The sequence below is a fragment of the Panthera leo genome, chromosome D4 (assembly GCF_018350215.1).
Source record: "Panthera leo isolate Ple1 chromosome D4, P.leo_Ple1_pat1.1, whole genome shotgun sequence".
Lineage (NCBI taxonomy): Eukaryota > Metazoa > Chordata > Mammalia > Carnivora > Felidae > Panthera > Panthera leo.
The window spans coordinates 93500731-93521693 of NC_056691.1; the positions used below are offsets into that span (position 1 = coordinate 93500731).

The 20963-nt window shown below is 62.6% G+C and overlaps 2 protein-coding genes across 14 annotated transcripts in view; both read right to left on the minus strand.

Annotated features, from left to right (window-relative positions):
* Nucleotides 1-3431: 3431 nt before the first annotated feature.
* On the minus strand, nucleotides 3432-13092 carry NSMF (NMDA receptor synaptonuclear signaling and neuronal migration factor). 9 transcript variants are annotated; one of them, XM_042913287.1, is made up of 16 exons: nucleotides 12873-13090; nucleotides 12359-12420; nucleotides 11168-11674; nucleotides 9908-9983; nucleotides 9009-9014; nucleotides 8618-8686; nucleotides 7623-7675; nucleotides 6753-6842; nucleotides 6130-6254; nucleotides 5833-5916; nucleotides 5714-5747; nucleotides 5540-5610; nucleotides 5315-5394; nucleotides 5020-5122; nucleotides 4715-4790; nucleotides 3432-4626 (listed from the first exon to the last, which is right to left on the minus strand). In XM_042913287.1, exons 1-16 carry the CDS (start codon nucleotides 12941-12943, stop codon nucleotides 4529-4531), a joined length of 1605 nt encoding a protein of 534 aa, XP_042769221.1. In that variant the 5' UTR covers nucleotides 12944-13090; the 3' UTR covers nucleotides 3432-4528. The 9 variants fall into 9 exon arrangements, with proteins under 9 accessions (XP_042769221.1, XP_042769219.1, XP_042769223.1 ...); XM_042913285.1 differs by having other exon boundaries at nucleotides 8618-8710; XM_042913289.1 differs by lacking the exon at nucleotides 6753-6842 and having other exon boundaries at nucleotides 8618-8710; nucleotides 12873-13092.
* An 887-nt stretch (nucleotides 13093-13979) lies between these two features.
* PNPLA7 (patatin like phospholipase domain containing 7) overlaps nucleotides 13980-20963 on the minus strand; it is a 63029-nt gene continuing 56045 nt past the window's right edge. For 4 of the 5 annotated variants that reach the window (XM_042912004.1, XM_042912005.1, XM_042912003.1 and 1 more), the window contains 10 exons: nucleotides 20302-20458; nucleotides 17824-17940; nucleotides 17577-17646; nucleotides 16653-16769; nucleotides 15974-16122; nucleotides 15387-15539; nucleotides 15157-15267; nucleotides 14714-14798; nucleotides 14404-14507; nucleotides 13980-14233 (listed from right to left, as the gene is read on the minus strand). In XM_042912004.1, the coding sequence (XP_042767938.1) occupies nucleotides 14123-14233; nucleotides 14404-14507; nucleotides 14714-14798; nucleotides 15157-15267; nucleotides 15387-15539; nucleotides 15974-16122; nucleotides 16653-16769; nucleotides 17577-17646; nucleotides 17824-17940; nucleotides 20302-20458 (1174 nt within the window). In that variant the 3' untranslated portion in view covers nucleotides 13980-14122. The remainder of the gene's footprint in view (nucleotides 14234-14403; nucleotides 14508-14713; nucleotides 14799-15156; nucleotides 15268-15386; nucleotides 15540-15973; nucleotides 16123-16652; nucleotides 16770-17576; nucleotides 17647-17823; nucleotides 17941-20301; nucleotides 20459-20963) is intronic. The other variant, XM_042912006.1, reaches the window with a different exon arrangement.

Consider the following 20963-nt stretch of genomic DNA (forward strand, 5'->3'; position numbering starts at 1 on the left):
CTTTGTCTTGGTGATTTCTGTTTAGGACGGTGCCAAAGTGCTGCTCAGTGTTGCTAAGTGCTGGGGCCTTTTCCCTGCTGGCCAATATTTCCATGGCTCTCCAGGTGGCAACCAGTTCTGGTTTGTGATATTTTGAATACTAGTCTGTGAGCCTGGGGTCTGGCCCCCATCCTGTGGACAATGCTGGGGTTTTAGCTGTGGCCTCGGTGGCTCTAGTCCCAGGTCATCCCCTTTTCTTTCACTATGTCGTCTGTTTGGCTTTGCTGTGCCTCCAGTCTGGGAGCGGGCCAGTCTGCTGCTCAGGCACGGGTTACGGTTCATTCTACATGGGCCTGGGTGCAGGGCTAGGGCCTCATAAACACCTTTCCAGGTGGTTTCCCGGTGCTTTCTATACCCTTGCCTCCAGGCTCCTCTCTGGGTCCCTTTTCCTGGCCCTGTGGCAAGCTCCTCCTGCACCAGGCCAGTGTGTCCGGCATATCCAGCCTGCGTGGCTGTCTTCCTTCAGCTTGCAGACAGACCCTGACCCTGTCTGGCTGACAGCTGCATGGGGTGGGACCAGTGGGGGCACTTCCCACAGTGGCTGACAATCTCCCCCGACCCTGGTTTCCGGAGACCGCTCAATGGGAAATGCAAGCACCAATCTATTCTCTAGGGTGCACAGACTTAGTAAAAGGAGCTGTGGGCACAAAGTGTCCCTTCTGGAAGCAGGGGGCAAATGGTGGTGCGAAATGAGTTTCCTTCTACGGGTGAGGGAGCATTGGAAGGTTCTGGATGAGGCAGATGTGCCCCCTATGTTGCGGCAGAGGAGTGAGGACGGAGGCTGCCTGGCCCGCCCTGCCATTTGCAGGGGCAGGTGTCAGGTCCTCTCTCCTCTGCCAGGAGTGAGCGGCCACACCTTCCTTCACAGCCTGTAGTTACACCATCTCTCTAGATGAGGAGGATCACACCTCGCTGTGACTGGAGACACTCTCCCCCACCCACCCTGTTGGCTGACCATGCCCCAGCTCTGTCCTCCAGGGCCCTCGTCTGGGGCTGAGGAGTGCCAAAGGATAGCCATTCGGGATTGTGGGGGCTAGCCTGGACATGCAGGCTGGGCCACCCACACCTTGTGAGTGAGCTCCAGACAGGGCAGTGTGGGGGACACGGGGCAGGCTGGGACGACTCTGCCCATCCTGATTGGAGACACGGGTGTTCAGGCCTGGCCTTCTGAGTAGTTATGAAAGTGTATGTGTCACCATCAGCATTCACTTACCTACTCGCTTTATTTATTTTAATGTTTATTTATTTTGAGAGAGAGAGAGAGACAGACAGACAGAGCACAAGCAGGGGAGGGTCAGAGAGAGAGGGAGACACAGAATCCGAAGCAGGCTCCAGGCTTTGAGCTGTCAGCACAGAGCCCGACACGGGGCTCGGACTCACGGTCCACGAGATCATGACCTGAGCTGAAGTCGGACGCTCAACCGACTGAGCCACCCAGGCGCCCCATAAAGTTTATTTATTCTTTTAGAGAGACAGAATGCACGGGGGAGTGGCAGAGAGAGGGGGAGAGACAGAATCCCAAGCAGGCTCTGAATTGTCAGCGCAAAGCCCCATGCAGGGCTCGAACCCATGCACTGTGAGACTGTGACCTGAGCTGAAATCAAGAGCCCCTGTCCTTTTCTTATTAATACTTAAAAACTTCTTACAGGTCGGGGCACCTGGGTAGCTCAGTCGGTTAAGCATCCGACTTGGGCTCAGGTCATGGTCTCGCGGTTCGTGGGTTTGAGTCCCGCGTCGGGCTCTGTGCTGACAGCTCACAGCCTGGAGCCTGCTTCAGATTCTGCCTCTCCCTCTCTCTCTGCCCCTCCCCTGCTCACACTCTGTCTCTCAAAAATGAATAAATGTTAAAAAAAATTTTTTTTTTCTAATTTAGGGAAGAACTTCCTACATGGCAAGGATCTAAGTTCCATCATTGCCTCCAGCTGCTGGGGCAGGTGGGTCAGCCAGCACGGCCTCAGCCCCACGTCTGCTACCACCTTCCCTGCTTGTGCTTCCCTAAAACGCTTGTCCGCGTTGTACTGGGCACCTCCCCCATCTGACATCCTTCCCTCCGTGCTTCTCAGTGGCCACAGGCGAGGAACAGAACCTCGGGAGCCAGGTGCAAGGCCGCGAGCCTCCTGCCGGCAGACGTCCCTGCCTTCCCCACCACAGCCGTCCCTAAGAAGCGTGTGGGGAGGACAACCTGTGGGAGCAGCCCGGACCTGCAGATGCAGGGCCCCGGCAGGGGCCAGGGGAGGGGCAGGGGCCCGTGACAAAGCTTCCGGCTGGTCTCGGACGAGGGCCGCAGCGGCACAGCAGACGTGCCTTCTGCGCACACGGCGGGCAGGCAGGTGGGTCGTCGGGGGACAGCCAGCCTCACGGCCTGCACACGGAGGGCAAAGCCCACGGAGAGCGATTCTGGCAGCACCACGTGGACTCCAGGTGTGAGGAGTAGGGGAGACGCGCCACGGCTCAGGAACCGAGAGCACAAAGGACTCCCGAGTGACCCGTGACTTTGTAGTCAGCGACCCAGTACGTGAGAGCGTGTGGACAGGCATCTGGAATCTAGTCTACGCACCTACAGTGTGTCCGTCCACGTTGGTGCCGACACCTCTGCTGCCCTCCACAGCCCCGCGTGGGAGACCGTGCACGCGCCTGGAGGCTCCAGGGCTGTGTGCCCCCAGAGCTGGCACGCCCACCCCAGGAAGCGCCGCTTGGCCCCAGGTTCTCAACATCCCGGGCCGCAAGCCTCCCAGCCTCTGCCCATGCCGTCCGCCGGTGGCCTCCTGTCCCCTCCAGCCCTTGCTGGTGTGGACACACCCAGCCGGCACCTGCCGCTCCATCCCTGGGCCACAGGACCAGGAGCCACCAGGCAGCCAGGCTGGCCATAGCCATAGCCTGGCTATGTCCAGCAGCAGCTTTGCCACTGGGGGGAAAGCAGCATTAGGCACATCTGGGGATGACAGAGAAGAAGACTGGCCAGCTGGTCCCGTGGTCACTTCTTGGGCATCCTGCTGCAGCCACACTGCTGACCACACGCAGAGTGTGGCCTGAGGAGGATGGGTGGCCCTCCGCCCAGTGCCTGGGGGTAGTGACAGAGGAGGCAGGGCACAGGAGTGTCTCTGTTTGCACCTCCTGATCCTTCTCAAACCTTTTCCAGGAGCACAGCCCCTGCCCCCCCAGCGGCCATCTCAGGAACCTGCTTTTCTCCATTCTCCCCCTCCTCTGGCTGCCAGACCCTCTTCTGGAGTGTGCCCTTGGCAAGGAGGTCTAGCGGCCCCACCCAGCCCTGTCAGTCCAGGCAGAGGTGTGCGGGCAGCCACCACAGCAGCAACCTTGGACCAGCAGACCCAGAAGCTCCTGGGCCCAGGGAGGTAAGGGACAGGGCTGACAGAGGAGGCCCAGGCGGTGGCCGCAGCAGAGGGTCAGGTTTAATGGTCACTCTAAGGGATATCGTACATCATTCAGAGCCCAGCACATGCCCCTACCCCCTCCCTTAGCTGAGGGCACAGCCAGGTGTCCTCAGACCCAGGCTCTGCAAAGGGGTCCTGCCCCTGAGCCCCAGCTATATACAAGAGCCGGCCCCACTGGGCCCCAGCAAGGCCACAGCCCAGAGTCCACCGTCTGCTCAGCGCTGCTGCGGGGTCCAGGCACCCACTGCAGTGTGCGGCGGGGTTCTCACCCAGCGGGGCCCAGCCCCACTTGCCCCTGCCAAACCCTTTGTGCTGGGAAAAGCCTCCAGACCAAGGCTGGCAAAAGCTGAACGCACCGCGGCATCAGAGGGCCAGGCGGGTGCCGGAGGACGGGGAGCAGGCAGGGCCCGGCTCAACCCAGAGCCTCCTGAGAGAAGGGAGGTGTGTCACCTCCCCCCTGCCCCGCGGCTTCCCAGGCACCCCTGCTAGGCCAGTACGGCTGAGGTCAGAGTAAGCAGTGGGTGGCAAGAGGGAACAAGCAAAGACCATCAGGGACTCGGCCAAGGCCGGAGCCGGGCCGGGCAGCCAGGCGACACCGCCCCCACGGACGGGCCACCCTGGTGCTGGTGATCAAATACGGCAGGGCTGGGGGGCTGGGGGCAGACAAGGTCCTGAACACACACTGGGCTAGGTTGTCTACACCGTAACTGGTAACATAGCACTTAACTATTCAACTAGTAATGCTGCTTCCCTTTGAATTGTTTTGGGGGTGTGAAAATTGCACTTATTTCTATGAACCCGCTAAGAGGAGCCACCCCAGTGCTGCACCCTCTGCACGAGGCCTAGGCCCTGTCAGCGCCTGGCCGCTGAGCAACCCCTGGCCACATGGGGTGAGGCTCGTCCCGGGGCCCCGGGGGCTGTGACCTCTGGCCTGTGGTGCAGTGAGGACCAGACCCGTGGGCGGGAACCTGAGCGACATCTGAGGGTGCCCTGAAGCGGCTGTGAAGACTGGGACCGCGTGGTCCTGGGCGGCCCACAGCACGTGGCCCAGCCCCAGCCACCGGTCCAAGGAAGCAGCCAGGCGGTGGCCGTGGCCCTCACAGGACATCCTCAAAGTCCAGCAGCTTCGAGTGCTGGCGGCTCTTCCACAGGCGGTACAGCCGGAAGTCAAAGTAGGTCTCTATCATCTGCTTCCCTGGGGCCAAAGGAGAGGGTGGCTAGGTCTCAGGCCTCTACTTCCTGGACCCCGCCCCTCAGGCCGGGAGCCAGCCTGCGAAACTCACCTTGGGCCGACAGCTCCAGGGGAGACTCAAAGGTGACCCTGTAAGGGGTCATGAGGGTCCTGAGGTTCTGGAACAGCTGCAAGAGCGGGGCAGGGCCATGAGCTCAGGGTAGGGGAAGGGGGGTGGTGAACGGTGTTGGGGGGAAGCAGGAATTCTCTACCACTGACAGGGGCTCATGCATAGGTGGTTCTGGGGGGTTAAGGAAGAGAGAAAGGGAACAGAAGAAAAAGTGGGAGGTTCTGTCAAGTCTTTTACTGGATCTGGGGTCTCCAGAAAACTGGAGCAGGGCTTGGGGGTTCCTGTACCTTCTCCCCATTCGGGTTTCCCAGAATGTAGCAGCCCATGATGTGGACGACGTTCGGCTCTGGGTTCACTTTGCTCATCAGGCGGCTCAAGCGCTTCCAGAAGCTGGTGGGGGAGGGGGTGGGTCACAGGTGGTCTCCAGCCCAGGCCCCCAGGTGCAAGGAGGGGCAGGCCAGAGGCCAGGGCAGGGCTCCAGAGAAGGAGCATCACAGAGAGGGTCTGTGGGGATGGGCTGTGTGGGTGGACGTTGCCTCCAGCCCCTCTGCCCAGCCCCCGCGTGCAGCCCTGCCCACTCACTGGATCATGTCCTCCTCCTTCTCTACTTTGGCAAAGGTGGCCACCTTGTTCTTGAGCAGGTACAGGTGTCCTGGGCCACCCTGTAAGAAACTGCAATTGGCCGCGTGGGGCATACACAGGGCGTCCATCCACCGTCCCCATACGTGCACGCACGGACACACGTCTGCACGAAGCCTGCATTCTCAATACCCCCGACCCCCACAGCAGAAAGGGACTGAGTCCTACCTGGCAGAAAATCAGCATCTTCCAGATCTTGGCCCCTTTGTGATAGATGTTCAGCTTTTTCTCTATTTCCTCTATGGAGGGAGGAGGGTGAGCACAGCCCTCCAATGCCCCCCATGGCCCATAGGTAAGCCCCCAGACCCAGGATCAGAAGACAGGGGATTGGAGGACACATACCCAGGATGTCCTCAAAAGTCGCATGCTCGTGGTCCTGAAACAGACACGGGCCACACTCTCAGAGTCCCTCTTGGGCAGCAGTCCAACCCAGAACCAGGGGCCGGGGGAGGGTCACTCACATAGAGGATGGGGATGATGGACGGGTCATCTCTGCGGATGATAGTCGGGATGTACTCGGCTTTGGGCACCTTGGAGGAGATGAGCTGGAGACAGCACGGGGAGCTGCTCAGGGCCCAGCCACCTTGGAGCCAACGGGCAGTGGGAGGCCCCATGAGGTTGTCCCCCACTGCTAGGCAGCCTGTAGTGGCCGCATCATCTCCAGGCAGAGCCATTGGGCTCCTGGAGGAAAAGGGACCTCCCCCCTCCAGCCCAGGACAGGCTGGAATAGGAATAGCATAAAGACGGCCCGACCTCACCATGACCTTGGGGGGCACAAAGCCCTCTGTGTCACAGGCCACCGCCTCCAAGCCCTTCTCGGTCTCCCAGTCCAGATCCTCAAAGGCCTCGCCCAGGGTGCAGTGTGAGCTCTGCAGGTCACTACCTGAGGGGCAGGATGGGTCACCAGGACTGTGGACCACCTCCAGCCCCAGCCGTGGTCCACAGACACGGGTAGCAGACAGAACCCGCGATAAATGGTCCTGGAGGGCCCTCCAGGCCGGCGAGAAACCCAGGGTGGGTGACAGAGACCAACACTGGCCACCACCAGCCTGGCGGGACTGGCCGCTGCCACCAGAGCTGCTGCGCTGTTGACCTCCGTGCAAGGGTCAGCTCCAGCCAGGGCAGTGCAGCCTCTCAGACCTCTAGAGTCGGTGAAGCACACACGCACCCCCGCCCAGCACTGCCGTAGCCGTTAGTTAACCCTGCCCACGAGGTCGGAGGTGCCAGGCGCCCCCGCCTCACAGATGGGTAAACTGAGGCTCAGAGAGCAGAAGCGCGGAAGCCTAGCTGCCAGTGCAGGAGGCCCGCCCTGCGGAGCGCGGGGACTGGGGGACTAGGGGAACCTCTGAGGCAGGTGGGCCGGCCCGCGCCGGGCACCTACTGTCTCGGGAGTCGTGGGAAGTGTCGGCTTTCATGGGGGTGGGGTCGCTCCAGGACCGGCTGAAGCTCCGCTCGCGCCGCTCGGCGAACGCTGCAGTGAGAGCAAAGCCACGTCAGCGGGCGGGGGGCGGGGGCGGGAGGGGCACAGCCTGGGGGGACTCCAGACACAAGGGACTGCAGACTTGGGAAAGCCAGGGTGAGAGTCCTCGAGCTCCCGACGCCGGGGAGGTCGGAGGACATCAGTTGGGCCACCCGGAACAGAGTCAGGTGGGGCAAGACTAGGGGTGGCGCCTAATGACGCCAACTGGGGCGAGGGGACAAGAGTGGGGTGTGGGACCTGGGGCGGGGCGGGGCCAGAGCCAGAGCTTCTGAGGCGGGGTTAGGGGCGGAGCCTGGGCAAAGCCATCGGTTCCGCTGGGGGGGCGGGGGGCGGAGCTGGAGCCAAGTGTTCTGGGGCGGAGGTGGGGGCGGAGCCTGGGCGAGGCCAGAACGAGAGGTTCTGAGCCGGGGGCTAGGGGCAGGGCCTGAGCCAGGTGTCCTGGGGGAGGGGCTGGGGGCGGAGCCTGGGGCGGGGCGAACGGTCCCGGGGCGAGGTCTGAGCCAGGAGGGGGGGCTAGGGGCAGAGCCAGGCGTTCTGAGGTGGGGTTGCGTGCTGCACCTGAGGCGGAGCCTGAGTCAGGGAGTCCTCAGCAGGACTAGGGGCGGGGCCAGAGTCAAGGGTTTCTTGGCGGGCCTGGGGCGGTAGGAAGAAGGCCGCGGGGTTGGAATGGGGATCTGGGAACTTGGGTCTTTCCGGTGCAGCGAGCAGCCTGCGAAGCCCCAGCCGGCCAAGAGCAGCGCCACCCCCTCGCCCTCCCGCCCAGGGTCTTACTCTGGGCCTTCACCCTCCGGCTGCCGACCATGCGCAGGTGTTTGCGGAAGTTCCTGGGGAAGAAACACGGGTGGCTGGTGAGGACCGCGAAAGGGGGGTGGGAGGCGTACGGATCCCCCATGCTTCCTGCTCGCCACTCTTCCCCCAGCAGCCGGACCTGACATGGCCTGCCTTCGCCCCTTTAGGTGATAAATGCCCTCCTGGCGCCCCTACGCTCTCCCACTCACCCACCGTCCACCCAGTCCCTGTCCTGCTGACACCTTTCCAGGGCTCCCCTTTGCTGCCAGGACAAAGGCACAATGATCACGCCTTCTCTTGCGGTCACCCCCCTCGTCCCCGTCCCCCCCCCCCCCCCCCCCCCCATGCAGGACCACTCCCTTGGTGGCTCCCCAGCATCCAGTCACCCACCTCCACTGCCCACCGTTACATTCCCTCTTTGGGCCCAGGCATACTCTGGACCCTATCAGCCCCCCTCTTCCAGGTGGTCAAGGGCTCCTGCTTCCTGTGCTCTCAGGCCAGGGAAGCACAACTGTCCGCACCGACCCCAGGTAGGTTTGGGGCCTGCAGACACTCCCTCCCCTGCCCTTCTGTCCCTGGGCCACCTCAGAGACAGGTCTTTGCCCCCAAATCGGTGCCCTGCCGGGGTCCAGTGTCCAAGATGGACAAGGTTTCTGGTCACGTCTCTGAGGTGGGGCATGGGGAGCGTAAGCTTTGCTGCTGACCCCACAGCTCTGGGGTTCAAGGGCCAGAAAGAGACACGGGTGGGCTAGCTGGCTGCAGTTCAACTGGCAATGTACCCCCAAAACACACCAAAACACAGGCCTGGGGGGGCCCAGGTCACATGACCTCTCCTGCCTGCAGCGTCCCCAGAGCAGGGCCAGGCCAGTGGTCGCCACCGCCCTTCCCCCATCAGGTCTGCGAGGGCCCAGTGGGCCCAGGCCAGACCAGCACAGACAAGAGACGGACTCTGGTGGCGAGTGGCTGGCAGGCCCTACCTCTGGATTACAGACGCGGAATCATTCTCCCGTTTCCGGCGCTTCCTCTCCGCGTAGCCCCTGAACACCCTGGGAAACCACCACGAGTCAGCACTGCCCTTGGCCGCAGGTAGGTAGGAGGGACCGAGACGTGGGGACAGAAGCGTGAGCACAGGGCCTGGAGGGGCATCCAGAGCGCAGGGCCGGGCAGAAGGGTCCTGGCCTGCCTCACCCTGTCCTCGGCCCGGCTCTTGGCAGGTCCTGCTGTGGCCTTGGTGCTGGGACACAGCACTCCCTCACAGTCAAGGCCCAGGTCCCTGGCCTGTCCAAACTTATTTGGGGGTGGGGGGTGGGGGGGTCCCCCAGGGACAACCACCATGCCCTTAGGCTCAGGGTCCCGCAGAGTACTTACGAGATGCTGGAGGTGCGGCGGGAAGGGGCAGCGTAAGAAAGAAGACATAGTAAGCCACGACCCCCTCAGCTTGTAAATTCCCAGTCGTTTCCCTTCTTGTCATGGACTCCAGGGGTCCCTCACAGGCACTCCAGGCACTAGCAAGGCACTAGCAGTGCTGTGGTAAGCCCATGAAAGGGCAGTGGACACTGAGGTCACTGGCCCGTGCCACCAAGTGCTGTAACGTGGTTGGGCTCGCACAGAGGCCTGTTTCTGCTGGGCCTGGGCCTGGCAGCAAAGATGGCAGTCCCCAGCCAGCCTGAGGGCAGTGGTGGGTTCCCCAGGGTAGCACGAGGGGCGGAAGCTTCCTCAGTGTGGGGGACACTGCAGCAAAGGGTGCTCCCGGGAAGGAACGCTATATCAGAAAACAAACCCAGATATGTGTCACAGGTAGAGAAGAGCAGGCCCCCGCAGGGGACTCCTGACTTGTGATCCCTTGAGGCTCATACAGAATACGCAAGTAAGCTGCTGTTTGGGAAGCTGAGATGGGGCCGTGGCCTGGAAGAACCGCCCGAGTGGTGACTACATCAGCCTCAGCCCTGGGCCGGGTCCGCAGAGGACCATGAGGGACAGGGGAGGGCTAGGAGACAGAGGGCAGGGCAGTGGGCAAGGGAGGAGTGGGAAGGGAGGGGGCATGGGAGGGGCAGTGGAGGGTGGGAGTTGGGGGGGGGGGGGCGGGAAGAGCGGCCAGCGCTGCCTTCCTTGAGACTGATGTCACCTCTGGCAGACCTGGTGGGACATGGGCATGTGGGGTCGCTCAGAAATAGCCACCCAGGTGGGCCCAGAGGGCAGGAGAGGGTCTGGCAGTAGTTCCTGAGCACCACCCCTCACAGCGGGCACGTATCAGGTACACAACTCACGCTTGCATAGTTGTGGTTGCTGTCTGGAAGCTGAAGAGGTTTTCCTTGGGGAACCAGGTACGGATGGGGACGTCATCTGGAAGACAAAAGAAGTGGCTAGGGTGGCCTGGGAGTTCCTAAAGCCTTTACCCCCTTCTGCCAGGGAAGGCAATGCTTCTGCCAAAGCCAGTGGAGGAAAGGCACCAGGGTCCCCTAACCCTCTCCCAGGTGGGCGGAGGCTGGCACAGGCCGTAAGGCAACATGTGCCCGCTTAGCTGTTCAGGCCAAGACAGCTCAGCGGCTTCGTGACAGTTTGTCTTTGCTTAGCTCTCCCTTTGGTGGCCTACAGTTGAAGAGCGGTCCTTTGAAAGCACAGCCTGTGTCCAGGGTGCCCAGAGAAAAGGGTTCACTTTGTTCCCCTTCGGAGAGAAGCAGGGCAGGGACAATGGTTGCAGCCCCCCTTTGTCTGCAGCCTGCACACTCCACTCCCTTGGACCCTGCCAGGAGAGTGAGGCGGAGCCCTCAGGCAGCATGGAGATGGTCTTGCTGAGGGCTGCCCCCTCCAGCTCCTGGACAAGGTGGATAAAAGTTTGCTCTACCCCCCTGAGAGTTGCCCTGACCCCCACCCCAGCCCCTGAGCTGTGTTCATCAGAGGAGTGTGAGGTCATGGAGCTGAACTGCCCACACCCCAGGCCTGTGCCCTGATGCCCAAGCAGGTTGTTGACTTGGAAGCCCAGGGGGTGTCCTGGGACGATGTGGGTGCTCAGCTAGTAAGGACTCTGCTTCTTAGGAAGTGACCTCAGATTCAAGAGGCATGGGGCTGCTCAAGCGTCCCAGAGAGGCCTCTTCTAGACATAGTAGGCCTTCAGGGCTCACCAGCCACCCACACAGCTCAACAACCCTTGGGAGGCTCCCAACGGCTGGCCAGGCCCCAGATAGACATGTGCTTCCTGGGGTGAACGAGAACTCCATTTGCTGGGACCCAGGGCAGGGACTATTTCCCAGGATTTCCCAAAGGCAGACCCATCTTCTAAGTAAGCCATGTTTTCTGCCTGCTCAATCTTTAAGATTCTCCTGCCCCCTGCCCCCCTCCTCTGGGAAGCACTCCTTGATTGATTTGGTGCTGGCAGGGCCAAAACCAACTAAGAGGCCTGACATGTGGCGTGGGAGATAGCAGCAGGAGGCTACCTACATGCCACGACCTGGGCACCCTCCACCTGTCCAAGGCTCAGCTTACCACCCTGCCCCACAGCCTGCCCATTCCTCAACGAGCCCCCTCACCAGACACACGATCGACACTGTACATCCTCTCCAGCTTCTTGCGGCGGCTGGTGGCCTCAGGCAGAGGTGGCTGGTCCAGCCCAAAGGCCCGAGGGGAAGGGCTGGGACCAGGGGCCAGCTGGGCGCACCCGGGACATTCCTTGGAGCCCTGGCGGCTGCCTGCCCAGCTCTGGCAGGGCCTGCTGACGTCCTCGCGGCTGCCCCCTGGGCTGGCACGCAGGGGCTGGCTGTGGTGGTGGAGGTGCCGCTCCCGCTGCCGCCGCCCCTTCACCACAGCCAGCTCGATGGCCTCTGCCTCGGGACTGGGCAGCAGGGCAGGCTCCCCGGAAATGGTGTACACGCGGGGCTGGGGGCCCTCAGCGGTCGGTTTTCCACCGATGACCTCCTCTGAGAGACTGCCCTCATAGCGGCCATTGGAGACGAGGGAGAGGCGGCGCTTGTTCTGGGGGGCTGGCTGCATCTCGGGGGACCCGTCGTGGCCAGAGTAGGCATCAGCCAGCAGGTGGTCTGGGAGAGAGGCAGCAGGTGAACTGAAGCCCTCCTGGCCCTGCCCCCCCTTCTCCTGGTGCCGTGAGGGCAAAGAACACCCAGCGAATGCCTGGCTCAGATGGGGGGGCGGGCAGAGGCTGCCCCCCAGCCCCAGTGACCACATCCTAAGCCCCTGGTATCTCCAGAAAAGGTGTTTGCAAGCTGCGCACTCCTCTTAGAGGCTCCCACCCTCCTCCTACCTGGGCCCTGAGCCCTGGGTGTGCGTGCGTGGGGGCGACAGGCTAGACTACCTGTGGGTGACGGTGGGGGGTGGACAGGAATAAACAGGCCACCTCCCAGCCTGCCACTGCACTCGTGTGCCCAGTGCCAATTTCTCCCCTCCCCCCCACCAGCTGGCCCCCAGAGACAGCGGTGCCAGCCCTGGGGGTGCCAGGAGGCCTGTTGCCATGCCAACGGCCCAGGCTGGGTGGGTGCCATGGTGATGAGTGACTCCAAGCTCTTTCTGGGGCTCTGGGCCAGGGAGGGCAGGGGGCGTGAGGAAGCCAGCCCAGCAGAGCAGCTGCTGCCCGCTCACACCCCACAGTCTCCACAGCCTGCCGGCCAGGCCTGGGCTGCTGGAGCAGGGGACAGCATCCCTAGGTCGTGGGGGTGCGGTGGGGCTGCGAACCGACCCCGCCCCGGTACCTCTTCGAATGCCCCTACCTGCACCGTTCCGATTCTCAGGGTGACTCTGGGACAGGTACTCGCCAAATGCTCGGGCTGCTCTGAAGGGTGGACAGCGGGGTGCGCTGTCAGTGCACACAGACCACTCTGGACTCTGCTCGGATGGGAGCCTGGGGTCCCCACCCCCACCCAGACCTTGGGCACCGGTAAGGGAGGGGCCGGGGTCACCCATGGCAGACAGTGCCCTCCCACCCCAGAAAGCCCAGGGCTAGCAGGTCGCAGTTCCGGGGGCCTTGGGTCCCAGTGCAACGTGGCCGGGGCCCTGGCCTGCTTTCTGTCCAGCCCCTGTCACTGTGTGTGTGTTGGGGGTGGGGGTGGGGGGGTGGGGGGGGGGGTCGTGAGGTCGGGCATCTCAGCCGCAGCTGTCTCCGGGAGGGGAGCCGCACAAGGTGGGGGTGGGAGCGGGGGAGGGAGACTCGGCGAGAAGCCCCGCCACGGGGGAGGGGGCCGGGGGCGGGCGCTGAGCCCCGGCGGCCGGCCCCGCCGCACTCACCGCACTTTGGCCGCCACCGAGGACATGGCCTCGCTCCTCAGCGCCCTCCTCCGGGAGGCGGCGGCGCCCATGGTCGCGGCGGCGGCGGCGCATCCCCCGGCCTCAGAGCGCGCCCCGCGCCCGCCGCCTCCGCCGGGGTAGCCGCGCCACGCCGGGACTCGGGCTCGAGCCCCGCATGGCCCGCGCTGGGCCCTCCGCGAGTCCCGCCGCACCGGGAGAGCGCGGCAGGGGCCGGGGGCGGGGGCTCCGCCCACCGCAACGTCACGGACGGGGCGAGGCCAGGGGCTCCGCCCACCGCGACGTCAGGCCTGGGGGCGGCTGCCCGTGACGTCGGGGCCTGGCCGGGTCGTCAGGAGGGGACCGGGGAGGTGGCTCCGCCCACCGTGCCGGGGGAGGGGGCGGGGTTGGGACGTGGTGCGGAGAAACTGAGGCCAGCGGTCACCCGGCTGCAAGGTCCTGGGCCCTCGGGTCAGGGTTCTCGGTGCCCCTCACAGGCCTGCACGGGTTGCGGACCCCAAAGTGACAGCGCCAGAGCGCTCTCTCCTTTCCTACAAAAGGACTCCCGGGCGCCGTTTAACGATCTGAGAAAGTGTGGGCGGCGTACAACCTCGGAGCGCGGCTCGTGTACTGCGTGGGAAGACGCCCGCGGGAGAGATCTGGAGGGGGCTCATTCTTGGTTCGGGGGCACCCTGGCTCCACGCCAGACCCTGGGCGCCCTGCCTGCCTGGCTAGTTGTTGCCCTGCGGTCTCAAGCCCCAGCAGAGGGGTGCCTGGGGTCCCTACATGACGACTTCACACCCAACCTGGCCTCGGGGACGTGGCCCTCACGGCAGATCAGTGGTGCAGCCGGAGGCTGCTCTCTGGCTCCGGTCAGGCGCATCGTGCCACGGGGACGTTGGCAAACGGACGTGTCCACGCACAATCAGATCTACCTTTATTGACACATCAGGCCCTGATGCTTCAGGGGCTCCAACATCTCTCAGAGGCCTCGAGGAGCCCCTAGGACTGCTGTGTGTGCAGGGGTGCCAGGACCGAGTGCTCCACCAGCAGCTGCCGGTACACAGAAGCCAGAGACCTGCCCCCGCCACCCCCCGTCCGTCCCCCCCGCCCCAAACACATACAGGTTGGGTCCGGCACAGATGAAGCTGGACCCATGGCGCACAGGGCGCTGGGCCCCAGCCCGGTGGGGAAGAGCCCCCAGGAGCTCTAGGAGCCCTGTCTCTGAGAAAGGCCCACAGCAGAGGCAGACTCTAGGGCGCATCAGAGTGAGGGGCTCTACCCATCTTCGTCAGCGTGTCAACAGCAGGGCAGTTTGGGGAAGCCAGACTGGGGTACCGATGCCGAAGTGAGGGTTCGTCCTCCTACAATCAAACCGCACACCGTGCGGGTGGGGGTGAGCCCAAAGGGCTGACCCAGGGTCAGGTCTCTGTGCTCTGTGCTGCAGGGCAGCAGGGAGCGAGCAGCTGGCCTGCTTGGAGCCCTCGGAGCTGCCTCAGCTGAGGGGCACCACAGGCAGGTCTAGGCAGCTCACCGAGTCGGAGCCCAAGTGGGCCGGGGCGCTCTGGAAGTCAGCATACGTGTCCTTGGAGCCATCTGGCAGCTCCTCCTCATACTCGGTCTGGTAGTCAGATTCATCTGGGCAGAAGGGAGGGCCGTGTTGGTCCCCTCTCAAGGGCAGGGGCCATGCCACGGTGGCACAAGTCCCTACCTGCCACTCATCAGGTCCAGGGGCTGCTAGAGGGAGCCTGGTGACCAGGGTGGCTTGCTGGGCACACCAAGGGTCAGAAAGAGATGTTGCCACCCCCACCTGCAGCTGTGCATGTGTTGGGCGTCCAACTCACCGTCCACTGTGGCTACTTTGGCAGGCTCAATGCGTGACACAATCTCAGCAAGGTCCGTGAAGGAGGCATTGGGGCAGGTGAGGACCTGGAGGGCCGAGGTGGAAGAGACATCTCTGTGACCCTCTATGGCCCTAGCTTGCTAAGATGCCCAAGTTAATCCCTGGAGTTGGGGCAGGGGCACAGAAGATGAGCAGGGGCCTAAGCAAGCCCCCATCCCCTTCAACCGTGAGTACCAGAAGAGTAGAGAGCCAGAGTGGGGCAAAAAGAGGGGATGCTGAGGCAGAGGCCAAGAGTTCACCCCCACGGGGTCACACCCCTGCCCTGTCTTCTGGCCCCTGAGCCGCTGAGGGGGTGTGCCACGGTCCTGCAGAGTGCAGGGAGTTCTGCGCCTCTCGGGCCCACTGAGGCAGGAAGGGAAGGAGGGTGCGAGCTCTGGCACTCACATCACACGCCTTCATCTTGCTCGTTCCCTGCCGGTCCTGTAGCATCTTTTCCAGCACACCACTTCGACCCCAGATGTCAAACACTGTCCGCCCGTGCTGATACCCCACTTCCTGCACACACACACCAGGAGCCCCCACTTCTAAGCTCTCAGAAGTGAGGGCAGGGAGGCTGGGGAGGGGGCAGGCAGACACTGGACCCCGCCGACCCTCCGCACCCCAGCTGCACTCACGCAAATCTCGTTGAACTTGCCAAAGTCCAGAGTACCGTAGCTGTCGATGGGGGGGCGCAGGTACTCACAGTACTCGCTGTTCTTCACCATCTCCAGCTGCCGGACGCAGCACACATAGGCCAGGCGTGTCTGGATCTCCGCCATGTTCAACACCTGCTGCCATCAGAGCACCTGAGCAAGGCTCTCCGGTCCCCACATGGCCCCATGTGGGCACAGCTGCCTGGGTCTTGTGCCCTGACCCTCTCCCTCCCCTCCCCAAGGGGAGACACATCCCTGCTAGGCCTGGGAGGGCAGGTGCCCAGCCAGGGGTCCTGGAGATGTATCCTGACAGCATGTGGAGCCTCTGGGCCCGTGTCCCCTTTCCCCAGAGCTGGTCCAGGCAGGATCCTTGGCAAGGACAGTGAGCAAGCTCCGCTGGCCTCGGGGCCTGGAATGCACTACAACCCTCCCCCCGCCCACGGGAGGCATTTGGGCAGCAGCACACGGCCCATCTTGGGGTCAGTGGTATGAGAGCATGGAGAGACTTCAAGGGAAGCTACAGAGGAGCACCTGATGACCTGGGCACTGTGCAGAGCTATGCCCCCCACCTTGACTTTTGTGGCCAAGGGGTTCCAGCGCTTCCACAGCAGCCACCACCCAGACAGCGCGTCGCCATAGTTGGTGAGGTCCGTCTCATCCTGGCTGCCCACATCAATGGCAATCACCACCTTTGCCCCCATAGACCTGGCCACATCCGCTGGGGAGAAGACAGCCTTGGTCACCACCCAGGACAGGCACATAGAGCCCCGGGTGGGAACAGGGCTTGGGAGGGACGGGGAGAGAGCCTGCACAGCACTGGGAGCCAGAGGGTCTCCCCTTGGGCCTGTAGAGAGGCAGCCTAGTGCACAGAACTGTCCAACAGGTGACAGGTGTGCCCAGGGGAGGGGCCTCACCCACAACAGACCTGGCACTTTCTGGCTGTTAGTTCTGACTGTGGGCACAGATGGGACATAATTGCTCTCAGCTCCTCTACTTGGCCCTTGTTCTGAGTGCTGCTGAGCCGACAAACAGGGCCATATGCTGGGAGCACACAGTGCCCGAGCATGTGTGCACGAGGGCGTGCGTCTGTGTGTGTGTGCCTGGACCTGTTCTCCGGGCTCCGGGAGCACCTCTGACCCCCCACCCCCTGCTCCAGGGAACACTGAGGAAAACGTGCCACTGGCCTTCCCGGGAGTGGAGGGGGCTGAGGCAGGGGTGGGGGCAGCCCCTCCCCACCCACTGCAGCACCTGGGAGGTTGTTGATGTAGCCCCCGTCCATCAGCAGGTGTCCGTCTTTGGGGTCGCAGAGGGGAGGCAAGTAGCCTGACAGAGACATGCTGGCACGCACGTACCTCCACAGGGAGCCTGGGGGAGGGAGAGTCGGGGGGCTGGGGGAGAGGTCACCAGGGCCTGTGGGAGGGGAGCCTCGCACTGCCCACGGTGGGTTCCTGCCCTGGACCCTCAGCTCAGAGCCCTGCTAGCGTTTGGGTCCCGAAGTCTGCACGTCTGGCTCTGGCGGATGGCCGCAGGCCTGAAGACAGACACCCCTCCTGTTCTTTCTCCTCCACGAGGGAGGCCAGGCTGGCTCTGCAGTCTTTCCACGTTCCACTGTGTGAGCCACGTCGTCCCACTCACCTCCAGAGAGACACATGCAATCAGCTCACAAACCGCTCTGCCCAGGAAAAGGGCCCTCAGCTGCCACCCGTGCATCAGCCTTCTCATGGTCCCCGGCCCAAGCAGTCTACCACTACCTCCCGACTCGAACTCATAAAAACACATGCCCTGCATGTGCCCTTCATTACACCCCACGGCCCAAGCAGGCCCTTCACCTCACTCCTCTCTGCTCCCAGTTCACAAAGTTTTCTCCACCTTTCTGTGTCCAGTTTGGACTTCTCAGTGTTTTTAGGCTCTTGGTTATGGTCCCTCCCCATTTCCTTCATGCTCACAGCAGGATCGCCTCTGTGTTCAGATCTCCCTGAGTGTTTTGCCTCCTCCAGGTCATCTTGGTGCTTCGTCCAGTTCAAGGAGCTGCCACGCTCTCTACCTGCAACCCGCCCCCCCTGGAGGTGCTCTTTCAATGTCCCTCCCCTGACCACTCTGCCCTGAGTGGGGGGCTGTGCCCTGTGCACGCCTGAGCCCGTATCAAGGGGCACCCAAGGAGGAGGTGCTCACCGTCCGTGTGGACCCGCATAGCAGAGGCTGTGATGTCTGTGGTGATGGTAAAGTAGGGGATCCACAGGTCCTGCAAGGTGGGGGGCAGGACTTAGGACATCCTCCCCGACGGCCAGCTCCCTGACCCTGTAGGCCCAGGGGCTTGAGGGGATGAGGAGGACGCCAAGCACCCAGACACAAGTCAGGCTCAGGCTGGCTGTAGGCTCCAGCTGAGGCACCCCAGGGTGGTCCCTGCTTTGGGGGGCACCTCGATCTGCCGGTCCTTGAAGACGCTACAGATGCTGCTATTAAAGCCGGCCCCCGAGAACATGGAGGTGATGGGGTAGGTCAGGTCCAGCACAGTCTTCACCATCGACGTCATGTCCTGAGTGGATGGGGCACACGTGAGACCCCTGCAGAGGATGAGGGGCTCACACCCCGCCCCCACGTGCTGGCGTGGGTGGCAAGGTGATCCCACAGGACCCAGCCAGGAGCCCAAATCCAGAAAAGGGAGCAGGGACACAGCACACGTCTGTGCTTCCTGCAAACAGAACAAGGGTGTCTGGGAAGGGTCCTGAGGAGTCCCCCAGGAGGAGAGAATTCCAGGGCCTGAGCAGCAGGGCCTTGAGGTCCTGTGAGGGTGCCTGCTGACGCCTGCTCAGGAGGCCGAGCTGAGGACGGAGCTCCATCCGGGACCCACACTGGCAGGTGAGTGGCAGGGACCACTACCCCCTGAGGTCCCCAAAGGCAATAACACCTGACCCGTCAAGATTTCTCCAGGAGGGGGAGCCGCCCTGCCCCAGAACGCTCAGGGTTGACCCTCACATTCCAGCATGGCAGGCCCTACAACAGGGTCCCGGAAACAGGGCCCTGTTGAGGGTCCTCTCTCTTATGAAGGCCCCCCACCCTCCCTCTCTTGTGGGACTGAAGCTCATCCTTCCTCAGTGAGGACGTGGGCCTCTTAGACCTGCGAGGAGGACACGTGACTGACCAGGCAGCACTGGCCTTGCCCCAAGAATGCCTGGGTTCAAGGTTATCTACCTTCTTAAGAGTCAGGGATAGAGAGGAAAGGTCCTCCCTGCCTCTGTGTGGACAGAAACAGATGGAAAAGCCTAAAACAGAGGCCACACAAGGGGTGGGCCCCCAGCTGAGGGGGAGCTGCCCCCCAGTGTGTTCACACTGAGATGAACAGAGTGGAGACTCTGTTCAAACAGAGGGAACACGTGTGCTCCTAGAGGAAAGGGACCCAGAAGCACAGGACACCCCAGGGTCCTCCCTGGTTAGCAAGGCCTCACTCCTGAAGAAGCCCCTGCCTAGCACCAGAGAGCCTGCAGAGTCAAGCCTGGCGGCCCCCACAATCACATCCCCTCGGCACGGCAGGAGGCCAAGGGCCCACGCAGACAGGGAGGACAGAGGCCGTCCTGGATGGGATCCATTCTGCCCTGCCGTGCAGAGTCCCACAGCCCATTGCTCACTGAGGACAACGGGGGCATCAAGCCCAAAGCTCCCTGGCCAGTCCCACACCTGCACTGGGCCAGCAGAGGTGGGGAAGGGAGGTGTCCTCCTGGCCTGTGAGCAGACCCTCAGCTGAGGCTGAAGCACACTGTGCCTACACCCACTGTTCTCAGAGGCCATCCTTAGTGACGAGCTGTGTTTGCTCTTGGACCTCTCCTTGGAGTGGCCCACTGAGGGGCATCTGGGGTGGCTCATTTCAGGGAAAGAGGGGTCTCTGGAACAGAGTTGGGCCCACATGGATGGGGCAGATAGCCTTCTCTGACACCTTCTGCCATAGAAGGTGAACAATTTTCTTTTCTTTTTTAAAAGGAGAACTTAACACTTTTGACCCCACTCATGGTTTCAGCCAGGGCTCCGTCCCGCCCCAAGGAAAGCAAGCGGAACTGTGACAAGGGCAAACGGCATCTGTACCTTCAGGACAGGGGTGAGTTGGCCTCCCCACCAGGCTCCAGTCTGCCCACGGGAGCTGCTGCAGCGGGCTCACTTACAGTGCGGGCTTTGTTGGCCTGCACCATCACCCGGCCAGCTATTAGCACTTTTTTCTTATTTTCTATCTTCCTGATGCCCTGGCATGTGGGGTCTTACAGACCCGGGGAGAGGCTGTCCCCTCGCAGGGCTAGCCAATCCTCAGAGACAGCAGAAGCCTCGCCCGCTGGGAGCGTCTCTCCTGCAAACCGAGCGATCCAGAGCCCACACCCCCCGGCCCCCTTTCTATGTCACGCTCTCACACCAGGTCAATAATCCTCCGCCTGAACCAACCCAGGCCCAGGCACCAGACAACTGGGGACGGCCCCTACACGGCAAGCCCACTGGAATTATTCCAAAAGCCCATCCGAAGCTGTTTACCCTGCCCTCCCCTGCCTTTCCCACAGAAACCCCATAAAGGCTCTGGCCTCAGCCTTCCCCTTGCTCCTCTCCGCTGCCTCGCAGGCATGGGTGCTCCCATGTGGTCCTGTAGGGTGGGCACTTTCCTTCCGGTGGTGCTGACCTCTCCATGCTGTCCTCAGTCACCTTTATAAATGAAGACCAGGCACCAACCAGAGCCAAACCTCCCAACACTGATGTCCTTATCTCTTTTGTGCTCCCCATTCCCTCACCACCCTGTAAACCCCAATCTGAGGCCAGAGCCTTGCAGAGCGTGATCAGGGGCCAAAGGTCCCAATGCCCTCCCGCCCCCCACAGCACCACAGGGACCTGGTGCTGAGCTCCAGGGAGGGCAGAGGCCCCTCACCTCAGCCCACTGCTTGGCCCGGATCCGTATCTGGCTGTAGTTCCGTTCCTCGGAGTATAGGGCGCCCATGAAGGCCCCGATGGACGTCCCTCCAACCATGTCCACAGGGATGCCACACTCCGTCAGGGCCCGGATGATGCCAACCTGGGCACAGCCTCTACGCCAAGCAGGAGCACAGAGCAGAAGTAAGCACTGTTGCCAGGAACAGCACCTGCCGTGTGCTGGCAAAAGGACCCAGAGACAGTCATCCCCATCTACCTCCTCCTCCTCAGTGCCTGCCTCAAAGACATGGCCCCAAAGAGGGGCTGCGGCCATTACCGGGATGTCTCTCAGAGCCTCAGCAGTTGTGAAGCAGACACAACGCAGGCTCTACAACCACCATGATTAGAGTCCCAGGGGCCAAAAGCGGCAAGCAGCCTACGTGTGTGATGGGTGAGGGAGTAAGCAAAGTGTGGCATGCACGTACAAGGGATGTTGCTTGGCCTTAAGGAAGAAAATTCTAACACATGGATGAACTTGAGGACCCTGCGCTAAGTGAATGAAGGCAGACACAGAAGGACAAGGTCTCTCCTCACATGAGGGACCTGGAGGGGTCAAGATCACAGATACAGAGAGCGGAGGCTGGGGACTGGGGTTGGGGGGTGTGGGGGCAGGCTACGGTG

Coding starts and splice junctions, on each gene's coding strand:
- NSMF (XM_042913285.1), bottom strand. CDS start 12,943: ATGGGCGCCGCCGCCTCCCGGAGGAGGGCGCTGAGGAGCGAGGCCATG. Junction 7,676..8,617: donor TCCGCGTCTGTAATCCAGAG/GTAGGGCCTGCC, acceptor TTTCTTCCCCAG/GAACTTCCGCAAACACCTGC. Junction 6,255..6,752: donor TTCCCACGACTCCCGAGACA/GTAGGTGCCCGG, acceptor CCTGCCCCTCAG/GTAGTGACCTGCAGAGCTCA.